The sequence below is a fragment of the Ovis aries genome, chromosome 10, assembly GCF_016772045.2.
Source record: "Ovis aries strain OAR_USU_Benz2616 breed Rambouillet chromosome 10, ARS-UI_Ramb_v3.0, whole genome shotgun sequence".
Taxonomy (NCBI): domain Eukaryota; kingdom Metazoa; phylum Chordata; class Mammalia; order Artiodactyla; family Bovidae; genus Ovis; species Ovis aries.
The window spans coordinates 31,096,246-31,118,155 of record NC_056063.1 but is presented as its reverse complement, the minus strand read 5'-3'; the positions used below and the strand labels follow the sequence as shown (position 1 = coordinate 31,118,155).

The following is a 21,910-nucleotide window of genomic DNA, read 5'->3' as shown; positions in this document are numbered from 1 at the left end:
CCCCATGAATCGCAGCACGCCAGGCCTCCCTGTCCATCACCAACTCCCAGAGTTCACTCAGACTCACGTCCATCGAGTCAGTGATGCCATCCAGCTATCTCATCCTCTGTTGTCCCCTTCTCCTCCTGCCTCCAATCCCTCCCAGCATCAGAGTCTTTTCCAATGAGTCAACTCTTAAGTCTTTGGGACCCCACGGACTGTAGCCTGCCAGGCTCCTCTGTCCATGGAATTCTCCAGGTCAGAAGACTGGAGTGGGTAGCTGTTCCCTTCTCCAGGGGATCTTCCCAACCCAGGGATCAAACCCAGATATCCCACATTGCAGGCGGATTCTTTACTGTCTAAGCCACCAGGCAAGCCCAAGAACACTGGAGTGAGTAGCCTAGCTCTTCTGCAGTGGATCTTTCCGATCCAGAAACTGAACTGGGGTCTCCTGTACTGCAGATGGATTCTTTACCAGCTAAGCTATCAGGGAAGCCCTTTCACTAGAAAAGACACCATTAAAAACAGAGAGAGAGAGAGAGGAAAGTTAGAAAAAAATCTGATTAGCAATTTGGAGAGAAACAATCTAGAAAGAATCCAAGGACCACCCTTCCACAAAGAATTAATGAATAACACTCACTAATGTTAAAGCTTGACTGAAAGAGCGGAGATCTCCGTTACAGGGAATAAATCAAGGGTAATAATCCCTTTTCGCCACTCGTTTTTCTACAGACAACTGCGAGGATAAAATGTCAAACACTTAGAAATGTGGAAGATTCTACACAGCTTAACAGAATGACTTATGTTGTTTGCATACGCTGAACAATGCCTCCTAACTTACGGTACCAGCTCTCAGTATTTTCTTTTCTGGAAAGAAGCTTCTCTAATGAAGACAATGAGTGGTATGTTAGTGACCCTGCAGAAAAGATGCACTGGAGATAGGCAGAACCCCACTGAGAGGTCCTCTGACTTTTTTATAGTAAGAGAGAATGAATTCTAGGTTTAGACTACTCCCAGATTCCTTGCAGTCTTAGAGTTTATTTTACATTCATGGTTCCTATATCTGAAATGGTATTAGAAATTAAAGATGATTAAATTCAAGTTGTTTTTTCCTTGAGTTATCTTCCATTCCTCATTCTTTCAATCTAAGGAATCAGCTATGGACACTGCCCAAATCAACATGCTAGGTTACAACCATGATATAAACAAAACTCAACTGCATAATAAAGACATCAAAGGTGACCCCTTTACCTGGCTGCTGCTGCTGCTGCTGCTGCTCAGTCACTTCAGTCGTGTCCCACTCTGAGCGACCCCATAGACGGCAGCCCACCAGGCTCCCCCGTCCCTGAGATTCTCCAAGCAAGAACACTGGAGTGGGTTGCCATTTCCTTCTCCTATTATTTGTTAAATAAATGCTACCTTTTTTGTGTGTACACAAAATGAACTGGCTCATTTCTAATAAACACAGTAGCACTGAAGAACACAGTATACCTTCCCAGAATTCCCTGATAGCTCAGTTGGTAAAGAATCTACCTGCAATGCAGGAGACCCTGGTTTGATTCCTGGGTCGGAAAGATCCACTGGAGAAGGGACAGGCTACCCACTCCAGTATTCTTGGGCTTCCCTTGTGGTTCAGCTGGTAAAGAGTCTACCTGCATTGCAGGAGACCTGGGTTTGATCCCTGGGTTGGGAAGATCCCCTGGAGAAGGGAAAGGCTACCCATTCTAGTATTCTGACCTGGAGAATTCCATGGACTGTATAGTCCATGGGGATGCAAAGAGTCGGACACGACTGAGCAACTTTCACTTTTCCCAGAATTCCAGAGATGTTACACTCATAGTATAGGCTCTGGAAACAGAATACCTAGATCTGAATCCTGGTTCCACCAGTCACCAAGATACTGCTTAATTTCTCTTGTTTCAGTCTCCTTATTTGTAAAACGGGGACAATAATAATTCCTAGCTCACAACATTGTTAGGGAAATTCTACTGAATGAATGTGTGTGAAGCAAGTGGGATAGGGCCCGCTTGGACACTGAATACTAGGATAAACTGTACTTACATAGAAAACAGAAACGATACAAGAAGGCTAATCAACCTAAGCTCCAAAAGGACTGTGTTAATAAGACAGAAATCCAAGCAAAGTTCCAATACATCTGATGTTACTTGTGAGTTTTTTAAAAACCTATTATTTATAGTATCTGACTTATTACACCAAGTTCATCAGAGAAAAATAAAATACTTCCGAGGTACAAAACTGTAACACAAATCAGGACTGAACTTGTGTTTATTATTTATAACTATACTATGTCATTTCACAGTAGTCATGGTTCTTGGGGAAACTGAACAAATTGCTTAGGAAGCTATTCTGCCGAAGTTTCTTGGTAGGTCTAATTTTGCTGTTTAGCCCCTCAGTCATGTCTGACTCTTTGCGACCCCACTGACTGCAGCCTACCAGGTCCCTCTGTCCATGGGATTTCCCAGGAGAGAATACTGGAGTGGGTTGCCAATTCCTTCTCCAAAGTCTAATTTTAAAACTCTTAAAATGAAGTAAGAGATGGTGTTATTATTGCTTTGCAGATATTAAATTTTACCTTGAACTGGGAGACTCAATCCTTTCCGAAAAGATCATGCTAATTTCTTTGGCTGGATTTTCTACCATTTTCTATTGTGTATCTTTTATTCACTGAATATGTATTCCGCAGATGGCAAAGTTTAGTATGCCGATAAAAAGCTTTTAGTTGCTCTGTCTTTCTCTACCACAAGGCCGTGATAAACACTATGACTTTCTTCAAACTTACTTTCAGTTTATATTAGTATTGTGTACTGATTTTGTAAAGAAATACATGTTATGAATTTACTGTACATAAATCCCCAAAATAGAATCATTAACAGTGGCTCTCAAGAAATTTAAATGAAATTAAGAATGTTTTATAAATAGTCACCATGTGATTGCAACTGGTCCTCTACAGTCATATTAAATTACTTAAATTAGAAGATCTAGAAATCTAATCTCATTTAGGACTGTTGAGAAATAGTGTTGATATTCTTAATTTTGATATAATTAATACCATCACTGGAATACACTACCTATTTTTGGCAGACAAAATAGCTTATAAACTAGAAGAGCCCAAATTCACTAAGTCAATAATCTTACACAAATGTGAATTCTGAAGAGCAAAAAACAAGTATACATTTTGTAAAGAACATTTATTTGTACTTGAAAATTTATAAAGTACAGTTAGAGACTAATTTTTATTTATTTTTGACAGATGATTAGAGAGTAAATAAAATTTAAAGTATAAGGTTCTTTAAAAAATCATAAACATATATACATGTTATTATCTTTATGTATATATTTCCAAACCTAGAAACAGGATAAAGCAAAATACTAGTTGGAGAAGGGAAAAGCTTAAAAAAAACAACAAACAAACAATAGTTGAGACCTTTTGTAAGATCAGAAAGACATTAAGCACTCCTATAAATCTCAAATATTATTCAATAAACTCAAACTCCTCCTTCTTTGATTCTACTGAAATAAAATACTCTGATTTAAGTGAATTTTTGTTTTGCTTTCACTTTAGGGGAAATTACTGAACTAAAATTAGCAAAGTGTTTCTAGTCATTGGTGTTCCATATTAGACTCCACAGAATCCCCAAAGATAACGACTGCATTTTAAAAAGCAAAACTGTACACTCTAGCGTTCCCAGCAGCACTATTCACCATAGCCAAGACACGGAAATGACCTGCAAGTCTATCACCAGAGGAATGGATAAAGAAGACGTGGTGTAAGTGTATGTGTGCAGGGAATTCTCAGTAGGCTGCGATGGCCACTTGAACTATTCCAGGAAGACTTCAGTGTACAGCTAGTGGTTCTACTTGAGATTTCAGATATGACTTGTGAAAATAAAAATATAACAATAAGCTTACATCTGCACTCTGCAGTATAAACAACCTAGGAATGAGCCCATCTCCACTTCAGAATAAAGATATTTAGGGAGAGTGTTTTCCCGGTTTTCTCTTTTCACCGGCAGTCTGTCCTAAATCCCACAGGAGTGAGGCAAGCAGGGCTCTGGGAAGTCTGAGAGCTCTCTGCCTGCTTCCTCGGCCAGCTGGGAGTCTGACAGAACCACCGAGAGGCTAGATGTCTCAGTCTCTTGGTAAACCTGTCTTTCTCTGGGTACGAAACACCTCTTAGTAAACCCTGCATCAGAACACAAACTCCATGGCTGCTTCTGAACCAACAACCCTCCCACCAGGTAACAGAGAGACTGACCTGGGCAGGATTAAAAAGGAGCAACTTCAGCCCAGAAAGCAAGTATTATTAACGCTTGTCCAGACAGCAAAGCAAAATATTCTGACAGAGAAGGTTGAGAAAAGGTAGATACGGACACAGAAACTGAAAAACTGCAGTGACTTAAAAAAAAAAGTGGACATGCTGGATTCCTCTATGCCTAGCACTTCAATATGGAAGAAAACTCTATGAATTATAATGAAAACAACGTTTTGACTATAGTGAAATATCTGACAATGAGTTAAGATCCATGCAACCTTTACCAAATTACACAGGAAGGACTTTAACTGGTCCTGATCCAACCGCCCCTGCAATCTCTGCTGTTGCCCACCGCTACTCTTGCTTGGCTTCCTCCTTGGGTGGCTCTCCTGAGAGTTAAACTTTAAAAATCATTTTTGCACCATAACTCCGTTCCTTTTCTCATTTAAAAAATTACCCTACCTGTAACTAGAGGCACTATACTTCTGGGCTGCTCTTTCATCTCTTCGTGAATTCATGTAATGTCATATAGGTATTTTTTCTTCAATTTAATGCCCACAATAATTTGTATTTTTAGCCTTCTCTCTTCTTTTCTGAGGGCTATTCCACATTCTTACTGAATTCTTATTCCACATTAGGAAAGGTCAAAGATGACTTCCAGGCCCCTCTACCATTTGCTCTTTCTGAAAGAATTCCATTAGCTTGTCTTTCTATGTCATGTAGACCAAAATCCAAAAAGTTAAAAGAAAGTTGATGACAGTGTACACAATGACAGTAGCAAAAACTGCTGACAGTGAGAGAACAAAAATTACAACAAGTAAAACCAAAAGCTGAGCAGTTTGGGACCATCTGAAATACAAGCCAAAAAAAAAACTGAGAGAGCTCTTTGGTCCACTGAGAGAAATAATTATGTAAACTATATAACCGCACTGTCCAACGCCACCTGTAACTATTCATATTTAAATTCATTAAATAAAATTTAAAATTCCATCCTTTAGTCACACACCACTTTCCAAGTGCTCAACAGCCACGTGCAGCCTGTGGCTACTCTACTGGACAGCGCAGATACAGAATATTACAATCGCTGCAGAATGTTCTACTGGACAAAGCTGCAGTGTTAGCTCAACATTCACCTGGTATTCTCTATACAACCGGCGCAGTGCTATTATAGGAACAGGGGTATAGAGAGAGAAGGAAGATAAGGCTTCTCTCTGCCCTCAGAGAGTACACAGCCTGTCTAGTGGACAAAACAGAAATATTTACATGTGCTAGAGTAGAGGTAATAACGCGGATGAGAGAAGGACTGATTGAGAGGCCCAGCTCTCGGAATTCCAGACTAATCAGCTGGAACTGCAATCCTTTCACCTTCGTTTCCTATGGACCAGACCTTGTTCCCGGCTGTTATGATGGCACAACAGGTAACGCTGAGACTCGTCACTACCTAGCAATTCTGGGCTCCCTGGAACCAGAGATGCTGAAGCCTGAACAGGACGTGTGTTGGCTCTGTGTGCTTCACCTTGCTGGCAACCCTGGAAGAAGAAGGCCGTGCTGCCCCTCTTCTTCCCCTTGGTCCTTCCTAGGGAAACAGCTGTGCCTCCACTGTCCCTTTGGTTTGGAACTCCTAGCATGTGCTATACTTAGAATGGCCAAGTGCCTGACCAAGTAGTTAGGGCATTACCAAGGAATTAACACTGCCATGAAGCACAAGTCTTCAGTGCAAATAAATCAAGAAAGGAGGGGGGAGGTGCCCCAAAGCAGAAAGGGCAGGCTAAGCAAGGATGAGAGAAGCAGGAACGCTGACTGAGGGTCTGTGGGCCAGCAGAGGGTTCATTATAGCCCCACACAGGGCACACACAGCGGGCAACTGCAGCAGATGAGGCTGGATGGCAGCCTAGCTGCCAAGAGCCTTACTGCCACCACCTAAGGAGCGGGGCGTGGACTGGCCAACCATAATTAAGTAGAAGAGCTAAACAAGGAGATCTCTGTAATGAGATCTGTGATTTCAAAAGACAAACCTGGGGTAAGGGTAAAAGGCAGATAACTAGAAGTAGACAAAGGGGGATGCTATCTGGATGAAAACCTGGCTGGAGGCAATGGAGATAAAGAACAGGAAATTCATTCAAAACACACTGTGTGTGTGTGCTGACATCAGAGAAAACTAACTGGCTCCAACTACTGACAGGGTCTATCTGGCACATCGGCAGGCGATAAATGTTTGTTGCACAAATTAGTGAGGAAGATACTGATCACGCAGATGACACAGAAGGGCAGGGAACAAAAACTATGAGACACACAAAAACCTAAGGCAAGGGCTGACAGTGAGAGAAACTGAAAAAGGAACAAAGAAATCAAACAAGGACATATTCCTTCTGCCTGGCATGTGATCCCCCAAGACACTGGATGGCCCGCAATTCCCTCAGACCCCTTCCCAGTGGTCTCCCCATCACCCTTTGTAAAAGTGGGCAACACAGCAACTCTCCCTCAGCATTCTCCAAACCCTCTCCCTTATTCTTCCCTGGAGAAAAAAATACCACTACCTCACACACTATGTATTTTACTTATTGTGTTTAATGTCTATCTCCCTACTACTTAAATGTAAGCTTCACTCACTGCTGTACACCAGAGCCTAAAAATGTGCCTGGCATAACCACATGCTCAACAAATACTTGCTGATTAACTGAATAACAATAAACAGAGCAGGACGATTACCCATAGACAAATAAGTATGGAAGTAAATTGATAGCTAACATGGAAGTTATATCCATTATATTGAGTACTAAAGGTAAAAATCTATGTAATAGTCCTTTAAGTACAAAAGGCTCAAACACCATTTTCTTCAAATATATGTTTTTATATATACCAAATATATGCATTTAATAGTAACACAGGCTTTCTATTTAGTCACAAAATAATGAGAGAGATTTTATGGCTTGAAAAATCACTCATAATACTTGGTAGCCACACTGCAAATCCACCACTTTAAGTATTTAAATCTTATCAATACTTCTTCAACTTCCATTACAAATTTCTCATTTCCTTTCTGAAATTTTGGTTATTTTAAAATGTTAAGCAAATTCAAGAAGCTAAAGTGGAAATACCAGAATATAAGTATAATCACAGTCATTAGCTTTAAGATATAATGAAGACGATATAACATTAAAATGGTGAAAAGTTAGAAATGCAAAAATACCCAAGAACACAAAACAGGCCCACCTAGCTGGCTGGCTTCGGGAAAGTGACAAAATATCATTAATTTTCACCTTCCTCGTCAATGAAATGCAGCTAACACGAGCACCTACCTACCTGGTAAGTTTGTTCTGAGAGGATTTTTTTTTTTTTTTTGAGAATTAAGTCTGATTCAAGTCATTAGTTTACACAGTGCCTACAATATAATTACTTCTTAAGCCCACAAATACTTATGAAAAACCTACTATATAAAAGGCATCAAACTTACTGGCCAACAGTGGCCAACAAAAGAGATATACCTACCCTAACAGAATTGTCGACAATTAAAACAAATCTAAAGACAAACTAATGGATTACCAAGTGTGACAAGTGCTACAGAGGGAGCCCATGGGCTTCTGAGTCAGAAATCGAGGGATGAGGGAATTCAGTTTTAGATGTGAGCTGGAAGAGTGCCTCTGAGGACAGGAAGCAAGACGGCACTGCCCACAGCTGTAGGGCACAGAGGACACTGAGGAGGATTTCAGGCTCAGCCCAGGTGCGGCCTGTCTGAGAGGACCCAGGATAACTGAAGCTTAGGAAGTCAAAGGAGATAAGATTACAGGGACAGGCAAGAGCCAGATGATGCAGGACTCCGAAGGGCCACTTTAAGTATCTGTGATTTTATTCTATGGGAATTTATTCATCAATGGAAAGCTGCTGAAGTTTTCTGGTGTTTTTTTTTTTTTTTTTCAGAAGGAAAAATGATCCAATTTACGTCTCACAAAAATCACTTAAGCTATTTTTGGAAAGTGTATCACAAGGGAAGGTAAACAGAAGCAGAACAATTAGTTCCAAGACTAATGCCATGTCCAGGAGAGAGCGATGGTACTTGGCAATGCGGTAGTGGCATGGAGGAGAGAAGGAGTTGATGGATTCCAGACGCAGTTTGAGATGGATTGAATTTGGGGGATGAGGGAAAGGGAGAGATCAGAGATGACTCCTAGATGTCTGACTTAAGCAACTGCCTGGCTGATGGTGCCATGGTAAGTAACACAGTTAAGTACTGAATTAATTTTAGCTACTCATAGCTACTATCAGGATAGAAAAAAGAGAGGAAAAAAAAAAAAAAAATCCTAGAGCCAAAAGGGAGGGAGGGGAACTAAAGCACACACAGAAAGGGCAATTGGGTCAAGCAATGAGGAAGAGCAGTATCAGACCAAATTCCCCACTGAAAGCAACTACAAAAGTGATCTAACATACCAAACAAACTGAGCTACCTGAAGGTACACAGAAAACCACCAAGAGAGCCAGGACATCACTTGTCGAGAGAAGGGAAACACACAGACGGCCTGTTTTCCCCTTGAGGCATCTGCCAGTTACCAGTACAGGGCATCCAGGCCAGGCAGAACAGGAGCCGGGAGCTTGTGGCAGTGCCGCCGGGCTGGGAAGGCAGAAACTGGACTTCTGTGCTACCCCAGAGGAGCCAGGATTGAGGATCCCAGATAAAAAGGAACTGCAAAGGAGCCCAACATCCTGCTCAGTGTTCGCCCTCCAGGAATGTGCTGAATCATAAACAACATGGACTGAAATGCAGAAAAGCTCCTCAAAAAGATGTCGCAAAGAGGCTACAAAAGCTAAGCAGAGCTTTTATCAGTCTCATCATATTTAAAATTCAGGGCCTGCCAAGGAAGAAGCATCTTGGTAAACACTTCAAACTTTTAAATGAGACCTCAGAAGAGCTATGTGTTAGAAGCCTATTTGAATTTCCTGATTACCCTGAATTCAGGCTTATTTCTTATTAATCACTAATGAATCAAAGTGATCAATGTTTACCTACCTCCCTCCCAGAGAATATTAATATTTTTTTATCTCAAGAAAGATAACATCATTCAGACCCACTATAATGTTTCATTACAATGTTATTAAAACATTACCAGGCATATTGGGAAAAAGGATCAAATGATCAAAAGCTAGACAACAGAAATGGGCTCATGGGTGATGGGGATTAGTATCACAGTTATTAGAAACATTGCAACAATGTTTATACACTCAAGAAAAATAGGTAAAACATTGTGAGAATCTGAATCTGTATAAGTTTTAGGACTGAAAATACAAAAACTGAAATTAAGAACTTAATAATTGGGTATAACTGTATACTGGACAGAGAAGATAAGCAAACTTGAAGACAGTTCAGCAAAAATATCCAAATAGATACATACAGTGGGAAAAAAGAATGAAAACTGAAATGACCTAACACACATGCATTTGTAGTCCCAGAAAGAAAGAACTGAATAGAAACAGTACTTTAACCCCAGCTTACGGAGAGGCTGTGGAGAAACAGGAACCCTCCTACACTGTTGGTGGGAGTGTAAGTTGGTGTAGCCACTGTGGAAAATATTATTGAACTTTCTCAAGAAGCTAAAAATAGAATTACCATACAATCCAGCAATTCCACTTCTGGGCCTGTATCTGGACAAAACTCTAATTCAAAAAGATATATGTACCCCTATGTTCACAGCTTTATTGACTATGCCAAAGCTTTTGACTGTGTGGATCACAAGAAACTGTGGAAAATTCTGAAAGAGATGGGAATACTAGACCACCTTACCCACCTCCTGAGAAATCTGTATGCAGGTCAAGAAGCAACAGTTAGAACTCGATATGGAACAATAAACTGGTTCCATATCTGGAAAGGGGTTCATCAAGGCTGTTTACTGTCACCCTGCTTATTTAACTTATATGCAGAGTACATCATGAGAAATCCTAGGCTGGAGAAAGCACAAGCTGGAATCAAGACTGCCAGGAGAAATGTCAATAACCTCCGATATGCAGATGATACCACCCTTATGGCAGAAAGTGAAGAGGAACTAAAAAGCCTCTTGAAAGTGAAAGAGGAGAGTGAAAAAGTTGGCTTAAAGCTCAACATTCAGAAAACTAAAATCATGGCATCCAGTCCCATCACTTCATGGCAAATAGATGGGGAAACAGTGGAAACAGTGACAGACTTGGGCTCCAAAATCACTGCAGATGGTGAGTGCAGCTTGCTCCTTAGAAGAAAAGTTATGACCAACCTAGACAGCTTATTAAAAAGCAGAGACATTACTTTGCCAACAAGTCTGTCTAGTCAAAGCTATGGTTTCTCCAGTAGTCATGTATGGATGTGAGAGTTGGACTATAAAGAAAGCTGAGCGCTGAAGAATTGATGCTTTTGAACTGTAGTGTTGGAAAAGATTCTTGAGAGTCCCCTGGGTTGCAAGCAGGTCCAATCAGAACATCCTAAAGGAAATTAGTCCTGAATATTCATTGGAAGGACTGATGCTGAAGCTGAGACTCCAATACTTTGGCCACCTGATGTGAAGAACTGATTTATTTGAAAAGACCCTGATGCTGGGAAAGATTGAAGGCGGGAGGAGAAGGGGACGACAGAGGATGAGAAGGTTGGATGGTATCACCGACTCAATGGATACGAGTTTGAGCAAGCTCTGGGAGCTGGTGACGGACAGGGAAGCCTGGTGTGCTGCAGTCCCTGGGGTGGCAAAGAGTCGGACACGACTGAGTGACGGAACTGAAGTGAACTGAATGTTCACAGCAGCACTTTTCACAATAGCCAAGACATGGAAACAACCGAAATGTCCATCGACAGATGAATGGATAAAGAAGATATGGTACATATATACAATTGAATATAACTGGGCCATAAAAAAGAACAAAATAATGCCATTTGCAGCAACATGGATGCAACTAGAGATTTTCACACTAAGTGAAGGAAGTCAGAAAGAGAAAGACAAATACCGTATTGATACCGTTAGTATATGAATCTAAGACATGCCACAAATGAACCCATCTATGGGACAGAAACAGAATCAAACACACAGAGACGAGACTAGCGGCTGTCAAGGGGAAAGGGGCAGGAGAGGCTTGGATCGAGAGTTAGAGATCAGCAGATGCAAACTGGTATGTATCGAAAGGACAAACAACAAGTTCCTACTGTATAGCACAGGGAATTCTATTCAATATTCTGTGATAAAGCATAATGGAAAATATGAAAAAGAATGTATATACATGTATCAATATAACTGAGTCACTCTGCTATAAAGCAGTAATTGACACATTTTAATTCAATTATATTTCAATTAAAAATAAATTAAAAAAAAAGAATTCCAGCTTAGAAAATTCACAAAATAACAACAGCAAGCCACAGACTTGAAATGCTCTACAAATTCCATGCATAAAGAATAAAATAAAGGCTCTGCACATGCACACGACAGTAAAACTGCTAAAAACCAAAGACAAAGATAAAATCTTGAAAATAGCCCAAACACATTAAGCTCAACAGAAGTTAAACAGAAAAACACATTAACTTCAAAGGAGAAATAGTAAGACCACAAGTTGACTTAATAAAAACAGTGGGAGCCAGAAATTATAAAATAACTTAAAGGTGATAAAGGAAGAGACCCTTTAAAGATGAAGGTAGTAAATACACTTCCAGGCAAACAAAACTAATTATTACTAGAAGACCGGCAAGACATGAAATCTGAAAATTGACTCTGTGAAAGTCAACAGAGAGCAAGCAGCAGCACAAATTACCAACAATCAGGTTTTAAAAGCACATTTCATTACAGATACTACAAATGTCAAAAAGGTAATAGAGATTGTAAAAAAAAAAAAGAAAAAAAAAATCTTAAGCCACATTGGAAAATTTAGGTAAAATAGATAAATGCCTTGAAAAGCAAAACTTGTCAAAACTGACAAAAAAGTAACAGAAAATATGTATAGTCCCACGTGAAATGAAGAAACAGAATCGATAATCCCCACCCCTCCCCCCACGAAAACCCCAAACTCCTTCACCAGTGAACTCCTCCAAACATTTACGGATGCAGTAAAATCAATTTTCACAAACTCAAAGAATAAAAAACATTTCTCAAGTCATTTTATAAAGTCAGAATAACCTTGATAGCTAAATGTGTCAAAGACTTTACAAGAAATTAAAAATCACTAGTCAATCTTTTTCATGAACAAAACTGAAACAATGTAAATGAAATATATTGTAGCATATTAAGAAGATAATTCATAATGAAAAAGTTAGGTTTATCCAGAAAATCAAGGATGCTTTAAAATTAATAAAACGTGTATCCCTACCTCACCCGAGTTGTTAACATATCTAAACCCACAGCCGCTACATTCCTAAGAATTTTATCCTAGGAAAATAATCAGACAAGGCACAGAGACATACTCTAAGATAGGCATTACAATATTGTTTTTAATAGCTTTTAAATGCTTTATGAATATGGAATAGCAAACAATTTTTGTACATCATTCAGAATCAGTTCAAAATTATAAGATGGTTCTATACTTATTTGTATGGATAGTTGTTAATGATATATGACTAAATGAAAAAAGCAGGAGCATTTCTATGGCAAAAACATTAATTTTATAAGAGAGTAAACAAAATCAAATATCTGTCTTGAGAGAGCATTTTGTCTAGACATAATGAATTGCCATGTTAATTTATCTTCATACACACGATATAATGCCTAACTTAAGATAATTTTCCTCAACAGAAAGAACATTTTCTTTTGAAAACCTAGTTATAGAGGACTTCCCATGTATATATTTTATTCAGACCATAAAAAAATGCTGCTAGACTGTAATCAATTAACAGAGAATCTGCATCATACATAAGCAGATACTAGGAGGAAGACAAAAACGAAATACGCTGAAAGCACTAAATCAACCTATGTGTCTGTCCCATATATAATGCAACCACTTCAGTGTTCTTGCCCGGAGAATCCCAGGGACGGGGGAGCCTGGTGGGCTGCCATCTATGGGGTCGCACAGAGTCGGACACGACTGAAGCGACTTAGCAGCAGCAGCAGCAGTCTTCGAATTCAAAGTGGTAAGTTTATAGGAAAAAAGTTCTATTGTATAATATATATACAAGAGGACTCCAAGCTCCAACAAGTTTAAAGAAAATTCCCTTGAATTTAAGCAGTGAGTAAGAAAAGTGTGTTACTCGCTGCTGAGTCGTGTGCTACTCTTTTTGATCCCACTGACTTTAGCCTACCAGGCTCCTCTGTCCATGGAATTCTCTAGGCAAGAACACTGGAGTCGGTTGCCATTTCCTTCTCCAGAGGATCCTCCCAACCCAGGGACTGAACCTGGGTCTCCTGCATTGCAGGTGGACTCTTTAACATCTGAGTCACCAGGGGAAAACCCACTGGCATTAAAATCACTCCAACCCATAGGTTACACAGCATTTTGCAAAGATACCTGGAGCAAGGTGCTGGGAGGGGATCCAGGTATTCTGCTGAACAGAGGGCCTGAGGGGTGAGTACTGTCTGCTCAGGTACACAGGGGAAAGGCTTAGGGCGTTTATCACTGTTGCCATAAAACCCAAACTCCTACCCTCGCTCTGTATTTTCCTAGCTATGCGATTCCAAAAAAGATCCTGACCCTCTGTGAACCTAGGCTGAGAGAAAGTAAAAATAGCTCTGCTGACAATCACTCTGTGACAGAGGCAGACAAGGCCGGCAGAAGACCAACAGGTAATAAACTCTCCCAGGGCCGCACTACAGCTCCGCAACGACTGACGAGCTCCTCCAGCCCACTTCCTTTTTCCTGCTTCCTAAACAAAGACAGCTGGAAGATCCAATTACCAGCCCACTTCCACTCTGTGTCTGCAGCATTCTACCCTGAGCTAGTCTCCTCTTCCCCGGCTCTCCCATCAGCACCATGAGGCAAACCCCAGCGAGAACCTCTGCGATACCCTCTTCTGTGACTGCGTGGCTGCAGCAAGTCAGTACATTTGACTTGTTCCACTGCAGATGTATTCCTGTTGCTCTTCACCAGGGAGTAACAGCCGCTTCTTTTTTTACTTACCAACCTATTTCTCCAGAGTCACTGAAAGGATGAAACTAAATGTTATCCTGTCAAATGCCAAGCATCTGCCTGGGAAACAGCTAGGACACAACAAATATTAGCATCTCTCCCCTCTGAGCTCAAAATAAAGCTACTCATGTAATTTTATTTTTTAAATTATCTATCTAGCTCATCCCTGCAAAAATCTACATCTCTCCAAAACTCAGCCAGGAAATAAGCCCCTCAAGTAAGCAGAACTCTGAACCACCAAGACAGACATGACCAAATGAAATAGAAGACTATGCAGTTTCCCATAAGAATGCCTGAAAAATCCCACTTGGACGTCATTTACTCGTTTTTAACACACTTTGTCCTCACAAACTTTGGAAATCTGATTTCTGTTAGAGAGGGACAGTTAGGCATACTGACAACAGAAAAATACTCAACAAGGCAGGAGACAGGAACAGAACTCCAAATACTTAGAAATCTGAAGTCATCTTACAGCTTCTAAAGTTTGACTGAACATCCCAACCATAAAATACTTCAGCATACAATGCCAATATATATGATATATTCATTTATAAACCATATATTTTATGCAAATTATAAAACACACTAAAAATTAAAAGATTAAAATATTGGTTTAATTTTAATTAACTATCTTAAACATTGTTTTCATCACGCAACCACTAAAAATACTATTACTCTTAACATTAAGAGCAGTGTTACTGAACATGACTATTTTTTGAGCAGCATCTAAGATATTCATCTTTAGTAAAATAAAAACGTGTTGTTCAGTTTTGAGTTCTACAACTCTTTAAGGTACTTTAACAGTGAGCCTCTGCTCCCCATTTCCATTCAAAGTATCACAGATTCTCTTAAAAAGTACCTAGGGCTTCCCTGGTGGTTCAGTGGTAAAGAATCTGCTTGCCAACGCAGCAGACGCTGGTTTCATCCCTGGTCCAGGAAGAACCCACGTGTCACAGGGCAGCTAAGCCCACGCGCCACAACTATTAAGCCTGTGCTCTAGAGCCCGGAAGCTGCAATTACTGAAGCCCATGAACCCTAGAGCCCACACTCTGCAGCAAGAGAAGCCGACAAGAAGCCTGTGCACCACAACTCGAGAGTGGCCCCTGCTCACTGCAACTAGAGAAAAGCCTGGGCGGCAAGGATGACCCAGCACAGACAAAAATAAATAGATAATTTTAAATCACCTATATAAAAGACTATCATAGAAAAACTGCAAGAACCTTGAGACACTCAACAGTCCTGCTGTCTTTACATTACAAAATTCTCATACTGTCCCTCAGGAAAATGTTCATTAGAATGTGGACCTGGAGAAGCCTGGAGGTTTTTTCAGACCCAATCCATGTATTAATAATAAAAAAGTTCAATTTCTCCTTCTTCTTGGAGCACAAAATAAACTAGAAGTTCTAATATTTTTATTCTCAAATCGCAATTGACTTGCCTCATCTCACTTTGTCAATTACTAGTAGTGAACCGGCACAAAGCTTCAAAAGCTGTATTAGATGCTGAGCTAAGACAGCTGTGGTTTATAGAATAACGATAGTACATTACAAAGAAACAGTCAGTGAACTTCATTGAACTGAATCAATATTATTAAAATGATGCCTCTAAGTCACCAAAAGTAAGTTGAATTATGTGTCACATATTACATGTAAGCAAACAGGACAGTAGTCCAAAATAGATTGGGATATTCCCCAAAATAACCATCATGTATTCAAAAAATTTACTGATTCAGAATAATTCATTACCCAGGGTCTCCAGTCACCATGAATTCTAGTCACTTTCAATTTTCGCCCTCCAGAAAGAGAGGAATTCTTAAAGAGCTACTGAAGTTCAGTCTCCTAAAATGTATTTACTGTTTCATGTTATGAAAACTAGTAGAGCCATCAGTACTTTATCCACTAATTTAAAATAACTTCAAAACTTACACTAAAAATACACTTTTCATATTCAAAGTAGTATCAGACATCACAGACCTCATGCTTAACACCATTATTAGTAGTAGTAGTACAGGACAATATTTATGTTTCCCATAAATAACAAAGAGTAATGCCTTACAAGTCAAGAAAATCACTCAACAGTTTTTAAATGTTTTAGAAATTACGGTAGATATAATAAATACAAGACATATATTCATGTAAATCTGACATCATGTTGGGTGAACTCCGGGGGTTGGTGATGGACAAGGAGGCCTGGTGTGCTGCAATTCATGGGGTCACAGAGTCGGACACGACTGAATGACTGAACTGAACTGAACTGAAGAATACCAAATAGGCAGAAAATGGTTCACAGGAAGTAAAGATCACTGTGGACTAGAATGGACTAAAAACCAGTTTCACAAGAGAGGGACATGAGCTGGAGTAGGATTCAGATCTGGAAAGGAAAAGTCATTCAAAATGGAGGGAAATAATGTGTTATTTGTTTTCTCAATAAAACTGTCTAATTCAAGATACCAAATTTAAGACACATTCAAGCAAAACAATTTAGAGAAATATACCATAAGAGACATGTTATTTAATACGTTGTTCATCAAGTCACCTACATATGCATGTGTGTGTATATATTAGCATACAGATATTAATATATAAATGGTACTTATCTACCCTTAACCTTCATAAAACCTCCAACTCATATTAGAAACAAGAGCTCCAGCAAGAGAAAGAAAAATTTAAAGAGCTGTAAGTAAAGAGAAAATTTTAAGGCATTGGATCTCAATATAACTCCTTCTCCAAAGTTAAAACTTTTCTATTCTCTAAACCTTTTTCGAGCATGACATTTCCCCCCTGGTATACTCTATATCTGTCATTTAACTTAGAAAAGTGATAAAACTTCACTTTGAAAAGAAATTCATTTGAATAATTTCCTGTCCACTAGAGGGCTCCAATATTTCTTTCACAAATGGAAAAGATATGACATTACAATAAAAATATTCATTAAGCACTGAAAAAAATCAAATTATCATTAGCTCACTTAACCCCAGACTAAACATAGTTACATCTGCTACAATTTCACATTCATAGCTTAAAAAGGTACAGGATTCTTTATCACCTAAAATGCTTCAAATAACCAAAACTGCTTTGCCATTATTCTCACACTGACAATGTCTCTCTTACACAGGGTTTTCAATTTTACAGATATCATAAAGTATAATTTCAGTCCAAAGCTCCCAACAGTAGTTCCAATTTTTATATAATAATTTTATAAATATATTAATTTACATCTTGAAAACTTTCCAAATCCAGAAAACAAAATTACCAGCTTATCTAACCAGCCTTAGGCTGTATTACTGATAGAAAGACTAAACATTTTCTTTCAGAAAGCCTAAATCATTAACATAATTCATGCTACAAGTATAAACAATGAATACAGCCGCATCATGAGCTAAGATTTAAGGGGGGAAATGAATCACTTAAATACAATGTGTTATAATGATACTCAGTTCAGGACAGTATATTTTCAGATTTTTCTCACAAATTAGTTATTACACTGAAATGTCAGTAAATCTCAATTCAAACTTAATCACCTTTAGCAAAGAAAAAGCCAACATTTTAAGTAAATACAGTTATACCATTTATAGGACATCTTTACAGAATGTTAACTGAAAAAGTACCAACTACAAATTATTTTTTGTAAATATAGCAAATCCATTCACTAGGGGTACCATTCGTACCCTGCCCTAGAAGACGGACTTACTAAATTTGGATTCTAAGAAAAAGAGACCCCTTATGGTACACAAAAAAATACACCGAATGTTTAAAAAAATATTTTAAATGTCAGTAACAAAATAAGTCATGCTAAAAAAAATCGATTTTAAAAAGTGAGTCACAATAATTTCTATAAGGAGACTTTACCAAAAACATCAACTGCTTTAGCAATTATTAGAACTTCCAAGAATGAACTATCTCTATTGAAACCATGACAGGGTTTATTTTAATTTCACTGCCCCACCTCTTCTCCGAAATAGGATTTTCCTATACAGGTGACAAGCACCATTAACAGGTGAAAAAGCGTAACATTTGTTTCTAAATAGCACACACTGTCACCAATGAGAAACTTAAAATGCTTACTGCATCTAGCAAATGTATGTATTCATACCTGCAAGAATATGCATCCCAATCAATTTAGAATTATGCTGCAAGGGAAGTATCAGATTGTGGAGAGGTGGGGCTGAGAAGGCTGATGCTTTTCAAGAGTGGTGACATTTTCCTCAGTTTAAGTCAGAATGTAAGTGCAGACTGTCAATTATTGATACTGAAAACTTTAACAAACACGAAGTATTGAGTCCACGACTTCTAACTGGTATTTATCATGTTATATTTCAAAAAGTTGTAATTCTAGGTACATATCAAAGGAAGACACTTCTTAAACAAAAATGCAATGAGTAATAGCAAATGACGTTTAAAAGGTTTTAATGCTGGGAAAAAACCCTCAAGGCCTCCAGCAAGTTGTATGGCTAGAAAATGAAACATAAAAATTATTCAGAATCATCTAATCTGAGCTGTACCCTAGACACATTCTGAAACAGCATCACCAAGGAATTATGTTTATTACATAATACTGCTTTGCCCTTGCCTATCACCTTTAATCAAGGGATCTCAAAGCACCACAGAATCATCAAGGCCTTAAAATACAATCTAAAACAGAAACAGCTGTATTTGATAACTACAGCTATTAATACAACCTTGCCATCCCTTCCTGGCACCCCGATCCAAACACTAGCTTCCAAACCTCCTCTCTAACTTGGAAACGGTATTCTCCAAATCACCCCGATTTGTGAGTGAAGCTACGCACATTCAGCTCTTTCTCGTCACTGGGCCTAAATAAAGAAAGTTGTTGCACTGTTTTAATCTCACAGATCTATTGCACGACAACTTCTCTGATCATATCGCACACTGCATGATGATAGAAGATGGAGGTTTCAGCCAGAGATCAAGTCTTTGCTGGAGGGTATGAACCCACAGAGTACCATCGGGGAAAGCGTTTTCCTGCTCCGTCCAGAGACCTAGCTAGGCAACTTCACCAGAAGGGTGAAGGGAATCCAGTCTGGTTAGCCTTAAGCCGGCAGGAGACTAGGCTCCGGTGTGCACCCCAGGAGGGAAAGGAAAACTAAAAGGACAATGCTCGAGTTTTAAGACTCAGGAAGGAGTGTTGGGTTGCTCTATGGCCACCCAAGAGACAGAACATTGTGGTTCCTTTGCATTTAAACAGCGCACTGAAAGGGAAATCAAACACAAGCAAAATGTCTTTAAACCAAGGTCAAAATATGCCATTTAGAGCCATTTAATTTAATTTTATAGCCCGTAAATGGGGTTCACTCTAACTGAAACATCTGACATTTTAAAATTTAATCCTCAGCAAAGTTCAATTTTGTTTTTTCACTGAAATATACAAACGCTCAAATGTTAACTTCGTATATATGAGCATAACTATGTTAACTTCATTCAATTCTTTCATAAAGGAGATTATTCCCCTTCCTGTTAATTGCATTGTTTGTCCCCAGGACAGCAGAGTAATTTCACCTCACACAAACCCACCTTCCCAGCGCTGTAAGTCTACACAGACCTGTTAGTCAACAGTCTCATAAGCTTAACCTTCTTTATGAACAAAAAGAAAAGCGTCAATAAACAAGAGTACTTTGGTTTCCAGTTCTTAACATTCCAGGATCAAGGTTCAATCAACAATGTGCTTCATTTGCCTTTAAAAGTCCAGTGATGTCATACTACTAAATATTTGGTACTAAAAGTCCTGGAATATTCATTAAAAGTACCAAAATACAGTCAGTCAGGATTTGTGAACATTCCAAAACGTCTATTTCTGTCGCCGTACTTGTTCTCCCAAACGTTTCGAAAAGCTCACAGCAAATCCTGGCCGAGAGATAAGACGTCCCCACTTCTTGGAAATAGCCGGCTTGCACCTACTGCATTCACGACCAGCGTCACAGGGCAAGATTCCCGATTTCCTGCCCACCTCTGTATCTAGCAGGGACACCCGGCCTCAGCCCTGCCGTTTTCAGAAGCTTTCAGACACAAGTGTTCAGAGGCTTCTAGCAAAGCGGAAGAGATTTTTCTCCACTTCAAGGCACCTTGCTACATGTTCCCAACTTCTCCATTGTCTTTAACCATTTAGAAAACGCAACCAAGTGAGAAGATCCGTATTCAAACCAGCGCTTTCAACGAGAGCGACACCAGACCCTCCAACTTCTTCCACAATCTCCCGGGACCGTGGCTTCCCCACCCCCACCCCGCAAACCTTCACCCTACGCCTGCATCCTTTCTGATTTAAAGAGATTGGAAACCACAATTAAATCAAAGGCTGTCGTTAACTCTTAATCCTTCACTTACCATATCCGCCGGGACATTACTGGACATCTTGCCGTTTGACATATACCCAGATGTTTACGCAAAGAAAAAAAAAAAATTTTTTTTAAGACGACAACAACAAATTAAAGAGTCTTCTGTTCGTCTTCGAGCTAACAAATCAATCTTCAAGATCTTGACTGGTTCGAGATGTGCTCTCCAAAAAAAATTTTTTTAAATAAAATAATAAGTTCTTTCCGAGCCGAAGTGCCGGCCTGGCCGGGCGCAGAGGAACAATCGCCGGCAGAGCTGTGGCCCGAGCGGAGCAACTCCCGGGTCACCGAAGTCAGCAGCAGCGGCAGCAGCAGCCCCAGGACCGGCCGCGCCAGGTGGACCGAGCCGAGTGACACACGGACATGGAGCGGGGTGGGAGGGGGTTAAATCGCCTTCCTCCTTTCCCAGCCCCGCCGTGATTCACACTCGCTCCCGAGTCGAGTCCTCATGAAGCGGGAGGAGGATGCCCAGGCGCCGCGGCACACAGAGAACTTATGTGGCTACACATGGACGCGTCCCCGGCGGCCGGAGCGGGCAAACGGCTCTCAACTCGCGCGGCCGGGGCCGCGGAAACCCGCGCTCAAGGGCATTTAACTCGTTGGCAGCCGAAGCGCTAGCCCGGGTCAGAGAGCCCGGGGCGGGGAGCTGGGGCAAGGGGGCGGAGCGCGGGGCGCTCGGCCCGCCAGGAGCGAGACCCCCACGGCCCGTCGGGGCTCAGGCCGCGGGCGCCTCCGGGCAGCCGCGGGGCTCGGGGCGCATCGTCTCCGGCTTCCCAGCGCTCCTCTCCCGCCTCCTCCGCCTGCGCCTCCCCCCCACCGTCTCCGCCTTCCGCTCCCCTCCCCGGCCTCGCGAGCTCCCCGCGACGCCGACTTCGGCCGGACCCCGGAAGAGGCCGGGTCCTTCCTCTCCTCAGCCCGGGAACCGTTTCCTCTTAGAGCTCCGTCTCTCTGCCTCCTCCTCCTCCACTTTTCAGTCCCCGACGCCGCAGCCGCCTCCTGTCATCACCCCTCAAGCCAACATGGCGGCCGCGGCAGCAGCTGCCAGAGCGCGAGCCGGGGACCCGCGGAGAGCACGGCCCCCCTCCCCCCTGCCTTCCTCGCAACCACCGCCTCCGCCTTCCTTCACCCCCCCCACTCCCCCTTTCCGCGAACACCGAGTGCGTCACTACGGAGACCACCCTGGAGCATCACGGGAAATGTAGTCTACGCGGTGGGGTGGGGGTGGGGAGCGGGACACCAAAAGCGTTCTAGTCGGACTC

At 40.8% G+C, this 21,910-nt stretch overlaps 1 protein-coding gene across 1 annotated transcript in view; it reads right to left on the bottom strand.

The window, feature by feature from the left end:
* Positions 1 to 21,672, bottom strand: part of UBL3 (ubiquitin like 3) — a 46,777-nt gene extending 25,105 nt beyond the window's left edge. Inside the window, exon 1 of the mRNA XM_004012146.6 lies at positions 20,644 to 21,672. Coding sequence (XP_004012195.1) covers positions 20,644 to 20,685 — 42 coding nt within the window. The 5' untranslated portion in view covers positions 20,686 to 21,672. The remainder of the gene's footprint in view (positions 1 to 20,643) is intronic.
* Between the last annotated feature and the right edge of the window lie 238 nt (positions 21,673 to 21,910).